We start from the raw sequence: 7035 nt of genomic DNA on the forward strand, positions 1-7035 counted from the left end.
CCATCTCTACAAAAAATACAAAAATTAGCCGGGTGTGGTGGCACACACCTGTAGTCCCAGCTACTTGGGAGGCTGAGGCAGGAGAATCACTGGAACCGGGATGCCAAGGTTGCAGTGAGCTGAGATCGCACCACTGCATTCCAGCCTGTGTGACAGAGTAAGACTCTGTCTCAAAAAAAAAAAGAAAGAAAAGAGAAAAATAAAATAAAAACTAAATAAACAAATACCAGTGGCTGCAGCTATCATAACCATTCCCTTTCTTCTGTCCCCACAGTGGGCAATGGGCTGGTGGCCGGCAGCTCTGAGTCGTCCAGCTCTGGCTCTGGCTCTGCCTCTGGCTCTGAGGAGCCCCCTGAAGGCCAGCCAGTCAAGGCTGCAGCAGCGGCAGCGGCGGTGACACCCACCAGCCCGGTGGGCAGCAGCGGGCTCATCACTCAGGAGGGCGTACACATCCCCTTTGACGTCCACCATGTGGAGGGCCTGGCTGAGCAGGGTACCCCGCTGTGCCCCAACCCGGCAGGCAGTGGGCCTGAAGCCCTGGAGACGGTGGTGTGCGTGCCGGTGCCCGTGCAAGTGGGTGCGGGCCCCGGCGCCCTCTTTGAGAACGTGCCCCAGGAGGCCCTGGGTGAGGTGGTGGCCAGCTGCCCCATGCCAGGCATGGTGCCCGGCTCACAGGTGATCATCATCGCGGGCCCTGGCTACGACGCTCTCACGGCCGAGGGCATTCACCTCAACATGGCAGCGGGCAGCGGTGCCCCCAGCGGTGGCCTGGGCGAGGAGGGGCCCTGTGCCATGATGGAGGGTGTGGCGGTCTACACCCAGACAGAGCCCGAGGGTAGCCAGCCTAGCACCACGGACGCCACTGCACTAGCAGGCATCGAGACCAAGAAAGGTCTGGGGGACCTGCCATGGCCTGTGGCCAGGGGTGGTTGGGCCTGGGAGGGGCCGGGTGAGGAGTGGCCCTCGAAGTGGGCACCTTGGCAGCCTTCGTCCCCTGCGGACACCACCCTGTGTCCACCCCGTAGAGAAGGAGGACCTGTGCTTGCTCAAGAAGGAGGAGAAGGAGGAGCCAGTAGCCCCGGAACTGGCAGCGTCGGTACCTGAAAGCGCAGAGCCCGAGGCAGAGGCAGACGGGGAGGAGCTGGATGGCAGCGACATGTCAGCCATCATCTACGAAATCCCCAAGGAGCCTGAGAAGTGGGTGCCAGGGTGGGCAAGGGTGAGGGCGAGGGCTAGGAGCGGCCCGCAGTCCCCCAGCCTGCTTGGTGTGGGAGCCCTGATTTCATGGCCCCTTCCCCTCCAGGAGGCGGCGGAGCAAGCGGTCGCGGGTGATGGACGCTGACGGCCTGCTCGAGATGTTCCACTGCCCATATGAGGGCTGCAGCCAAGTCTACGTGGCCCTCAGCAGCTTCCAGGTGAGGCCGCCACCCAGAGCAGCCTGGGCCAGGCCCACAAGGCCCAGGCCATGGCACCACCAGGATGTCCTACCTCTAGTTTGCCCCTTGGAATTTGACGAGGTGCCCCTGAAGGCAAAGACAGGGACTTGTCACACCCCACACCTGGCGTGGGAGGATGCAACAAGAGGTCTTTGAATGTGCCATGCCATGCTTTGATTGAGCATGTGTTAAGCACCTAGTGCAAGCCAGGCCTGCAAGCTGGAGCCAGGGTTGCTCTAGTATGTTAAACAGGGAAAGAACAAAGGAATGAATCAATTGGGGCTGCCTGTTCCAGGCCCATGGGGGCTGACAGCCCTCAAATCCAATCCCAGTCCTGCCACTGGCCACCTGTAAGACCCTGGCCAAACCACTGAGCCTTGAACCTCAGTTTCCCCATCGATTAACTGGGCTAACAGCTGGGCCTTTCACAGAGTTGACAGATATCTCAGTCCAGAGCCTAGCATATAGTAGGTGTTCAATAAAACTGCCCTTGGCCGGGCATGGTGGCTCACACCTGTAATCCCAGCACTTTGGGAGGCTGAGGCGGGCAGATCACGAGGTCAGGAGATCGAGTCCATCCTGGCTAACACAGTGAAACCCCATCTCTACTGAAAAATACAAAAAAAAAAATTAGCCAGTGTGGTGGCAGGTGCCTGTAGTCCCAGCTACTCGGGAGGCTGAGGCAGGAGAATGGCATGAACATGGGAGGTAGAGCTTGCAGTGCGCCGAGACTGCACCACTGCACTCCAGACTGGGCGACAGAGCAAGGCTCCTTCTCAAAAAATAGAAAAGCTGTCTTTTGACCCCAGTTGTGCCCCTGGGAATCTCTGAGCTGGGCAAGGGTACCCCTCTTCCCTTCTCCTGGGGAGGCCAGCTCCAGCCTGCCTTCCAGCTGCCCTCATCTCTCCCCACCTCCCAGAGCCCCTTCCGTGGGCCTGTGGGACCCACTCCTGCCCGTCTCGTCCCCAGAACCATGTCAATCTTGTGCATCGGAAAGGAAAGACCAAAGTGTGCCCTCATCCTGGCTGTGGCAAGAAGTTCTATTTATCCAACCACCTACGGCGGCACATGATCATCCATTCAGGTCAGGCCCTGGGCCAGCTGGCTGCATGAGCAGGGAACACAGGGACATGGGGCTGGGAGCCTGGGCCAGGGCTGGGTCTCCAGGCACAGGGCTACACCCTAGGAGCTTCCTCCCTGTCCTCAGTAAGCTGTAACTATGTGAGCCACAGCGACAGGGACTATTACCAATCAATCACAGGAATTGGGCGGGGCCGGCCTTCTTCCCTCCTATTCCCACGACCCCATGCCCCATGACCCCATGAGCAGGTCTCATGCAAGACTTAGGGAGCAGCTGACACCACCACTGCTCTTCCAGATTGGAACCTATAGTAGCACCTGGGGCCACAGGCCAGACCAGTACCCACCCAAGCAGCAGCAGGAAGGAGAGCTGGGCAGAGAGGAGCAGCTGGCTTGGGACTGGGCTTCGGTTTCCACTTGTGGCAGAGATGCAGGTCTTTTGCCTGGGCTAGGGACACAGTGGAGAGCCATGGTGCCTGTGTCCAGCGATAGGGCATGGTGCTGAGGGCCAGAGCTGCTGATATCACAGGAGATCAGAAGTTTGGTTTTTTGTTTTTTTATTTATTTCTTCTTTATGTGTGTGTGGTTATTTTTTGCAATGGAGTCTCACTCTGTTGCCCAGGCTGGAATCTGATCTCGACTCACTGCAGCCTCTGTCTCCCAGGTTCAAGCAATTCTTCTGCCCCAGCCTCCCGAGTATCTGGGATTACAGGTGCCCACCACCACACCAGCCAATTTTTGTATATTTTTTTTTAGTAGAGACAGGGTTTTGCCATGTTAGCCAGGCTGGTTTCCCAACTCCTGACCTCAGGCAATCTGCCCTCTTTGGCCTCCTAAAGTGCTGGGATTATAGGTGTGAGCCACCGCGCCGGGCAGAAGATTTTTTTTTTTTTTATGCAATATCACCCAAAGTTCAAATATCGGAGACAAGACTGGGCACGGTGGTAATCCCAGCCCTTTGGGGGCCAAGGCAGGCAGGTCACCTGAGGTCAGGAATTCGAGACCAGCCTGACCAACGTGGAGAAACCCTGTCTCTACTAAATATGCAAAATTAGTTGGGCATGGTGGGTGGCACATGCCTGTAATCCCAGCTACTAGGGAAGCTGAGGCAGAAGAATCGCTTGAACCCGGGAGGCAGAGGTTACCGAGATTGGGCCATTGCACTCCAGCCTGGGTAACAAGAACGAAACTCCATCTCAAAATACACACACACACACACACACACACACACACGACAAATTCAAACCCATGTTGGCTTGGCAGTTTGCACCCTATGCCCCTCAGGGACCCAAGTTCGAATCTCAGCTCTGCTTGATTGCGTTTCTGGGTAATTGCATGGGAAGGTCGTAGGGTTCGGTCGGCCTGCACCTACAGTCCTGGGAGATCCAAGGAGACAGCCCGATGCTCCTTCTAGCATCACAGTCTGCAGCACATCAGAGACACCCTATAGTCCACCATCCTCAGCCTCGGTCCCCACCACCCCCAGGTGTCCGTGAATTCACCTGCGAGACCTGCGGCAAGTCCTTCAAGAGGAAGAACCACCTGGAGGTACATCGGCGCACGCACACCGGCGAGACCCCCCTGCAGTGAGTGACAGGCCGCCCCGTGCTGCTAGAGGATTGGGTGGGGAGGGGATCCCAGCAGGTCCCAGGGGCGGCTTCGCCCCCACGCAGTGCCTGGGCCCAGTTCCACCTGCGCTCGGCCTTGTAGGGCCCCGCCCCGCCCACTCTGATCCCGCCCCGTGCCACCACCGGCTCCTGGCAGGTGCGAGATCTGTGGCTACCAGTGCCGGCAGCGGGCGTCCCTCAACTGGCACATGAAGAAGCACACTGCGGAGGTGCAGTATAACTTCACGTGTGATCGCTGCGGGAAGCGCTTCGAGAAGCTGGATAGCGTCAAGTTCCACACGCTCAAAAGCCACCCGGATCACAAGCCCACCTGACCCACCTGACGACTGACCACCCCTATTTATTCGTCCGCTCAGACACCACTCCCTGGCTTGCTGTGGCCTGGACAGCTGCGAGGGCCGCCCGGACCGCGGGCCGGAAGGAGGCGCCCCCGCCCCGCCCCGCCCCGCCCCAGGGCTGGGCCCCCTGGGCAGGTTCCCCACCCCGCCCCACCGCATCCTTCTCGGAGCTGGTGCCTGGGGCTGCATTGCTGGAACTGTGTCAAGAGAGCAGAGTGAGATTAAAGAGCGAGAAAGGAGATGCCCTTCCCCTAGGCCTGAATGATTTGGGATGCCAGGTCACTCTGTCTCCAGCCTACTTGATCCTTTCCTGAGCGAGACCGGGAACGAGGGATATCCCTGGGCCCAGCAGCCCCGCACAGCCCCTGCTCCCACAGGATGGGGTGGGACGTGGGGGTCTGGGGTCTCTGGGCATCTCCCAGAACTCAGGACCCTAATGCCCACTCATCCTGTTTTATGGAGCACCCATGTCCCACCCTCAGTGAGCTTCCGGGATGAGATGGGGAGGTGTTCAGTAAACCCCTAAAATGAGAAACATCTGCAGCTAGCGACAAGCGCCATGCAAAAGAGAGAGTGATGCGTTGTTTTCTGGGGATGCTGTTTAGGTCGGTGGTCAGGGAGGGCCTTTGAGGAGGTGGCATTTGCGCATAGGCCAGAATGACAAAGATCTATCCTTGAAGAAAGCTGGGGGAGGAAATTCTCAGGCCAGAGGAACAGCCAGTGCCAAAGCCCCGAGGTAGAACCAGCTCGGCGTGTTCCTAAAACAGGAAGCCGCGGGGGGAAGGGAAGTTGGCGGCGGCTGCCCTGGCCCCATTTCCCGGAGGAGGATGCTGAGGCCGCCGCCTCCTGCAGGCCGCTAGAGAGAGGGGCGGGGTGCGAGGCGCGGCCGCTAGGTGGCGTGCGAGGCGCGTAGGCTCCGGTGGCTGCAGCCACGTGACCCTGGGGACCGCAGCCGCGAGCTCAGGCACGTGCCCGGGGGAGCCCTGTGGCGCCACGCGCAGATTGGCCCCGCCGGCTCCTCACCAGCTCAGGGGATGGGGCGGGGCCCCAGCTACGCCTCAGTTTCTGCTGCGGACCGGGGGGCTACCCCAGCCGGGGACAGAAGAATCGGCGAGGATGAGCGAGTCCGGCTGCTGAGGCCGCCCCCGCGAGCTCCCTCCCAGCTGAGGCAGGTCCCCTCCACTCTCCCCGCACAGCCGGAGCCGGCAGGTTTCCATGGGAACTGCAGTGGGGTCCGCGCGCCCAGGAGCAGCCCCCCTTCCGGCACAGCTTCGGATGACGGAAACCGGGAGGAACATGGGGTGGGGAACAGACCATCGCTTGGGGCCCCTAGCGTCCGCAGTCAGGTCGCCCCGGTGAGCCCATGAGGGCCACCCGGGAACCCGCACCGCCACCGCCCCTATTGAGCGGGTCACAGTGATTGGCCTGCCCTCCCCAGGCGTGGCAGCATCCTCTGGTGCGCGCGCTCCCATTGGCTTGATCTCTAGGGCATCTTCCAGTAATTGGTTATCTCAGGGGCCGCCCCTGATTGGGCAAATTAGGCTCTCCTCGCTGGTGGCGCTCTCTGACAGTCTGGAGCCTAAAGGGCGTTCAGGAACGACGATGGGGTGGGGACTGCCGCTCTTCAGTTAGGGGGTCCGGGCTACCTTGCTGGCAGCGCCCTCGACCAAACTGTCGGATTGCTGTCTGTGGTGCTGAAGCCTCACGCCCCGGCGACCCCGCCCCAGTGTGTGCTAGTTCCCGTGCCCCGACGTAAACATGCACCTGCGCCCGCGCACTAAAGGAGGTTGCGCCAGCCCCAACGCCTTAGAGAGAGGCCAGGTTCCCCCTGGCTGAGAGCGAGCATGACTCCACTGTCAGGAGGACCAATCAGGAGCCCAGAAAGCCAGGACATTTATGTGGCAGATCCACCCACCCCAGTTTTGTGGGGTCCGAGAAGGATCCGTGGTTTCCCGGAGCTACATGGCTCAAGCGATGATTGTCCAGAACACTGAGCCCCAAACCTTTTCACCCGCTTCGGAGCAGTGCGGAGTTCCCTTGCACTGGGGAGTGCTAGTCCTTACCTTTTGAACCCTAAAAGGACCCAGATCACTAAAACCAATAGCGTCCCAGTCTCCTCCTGCAGACGACTAGGGCCACAGTAGCCACCTTCCCCCGTGGTCTGGAGGTGGTCTACACCTCGTGCCTCCAAATCTGGGGACCCAGACCTCTGCCTACTAAAATATTGGTTCCTGGTCCCTTTCCAGTCCCCCCGGTTGACAGCACCTCTGGAAGGTCGCATATTCGGGCCACTAATACCTCTTCGCTCTCTTGGCTCCTCCAGCTCTAGGAGCTGGACGAAGGAAGGGAGCCCGTCTCCTGGCCCGAAAGCCAGCCCAAGAAGTGGTGCCAAGGTAGGAAACAAGGGCTTCGAGGGAAGGAGGGCCCGAATCTGGCAACCCAAGCACCTAGGATGCGCTTTTTGGGGGATTCAGAGTCCCTACCAGCGCGCGCTCACTTCCACCTGCCGCGCCGTCGGGAGCCGCGAGGAGGCGGAGCTCGGTCGCCGCGGCC

At 60.1% G+C, this 7035-nt stretch overlaps 1 protein-coding gene across 1 annotated transcript in view; it reads left to right on the top strand.

Moving 5' to 3' along the window:
* Window positions 1-4723, top strand: part of ZNF653 (zinc finger protein 653) — a 23566-nt gene extending 18843 nt beyond the window's left edge. The window contains exons 5-10 of the mRNA XM_011954950.1: window positions 275-892; window positions 1026-1197; window positions 1304-1415; window positions 2406-2520; window positions 4003-4102; window positions 4281-4723. Coding sequence (XP_011810340.1) covers window positions 275-892; window positions 1026-1197; window positions 1304-1415; window positions 2406-2520; window positions 4003-4102; window positions 4281-4458 — 1295 coding nt within the window. The 3' untranslated portion in view covers window positions 4459-4723. The remainder of the gene's footprint in view (window positions 1-274; window positions 893-1025; window positions 1198-1303; window positions 1416-2405; window positions 2521-4002; window positions 4103-4280) is intronic.
* The last annotated feature ends 2312 nt before the right edge of the window (window positions 4724-7035 follow it).

Source organism: Colobus angolensis, unplaced genomic scaffold (assembly GCF_000951035.1).
Source record: "Colobus angolensis palliatus isolate OR3802 unplaced genomic scaffold, Cang.pa_1.0 Scaffold39, whole genome shotgun sequence".
NCBI classification, from domain to species: Eukaryota; Metazoa; Chordata; class Mammalia; order Primates; family Cercopithecidae; genus Colobus; species Colobus angolensis.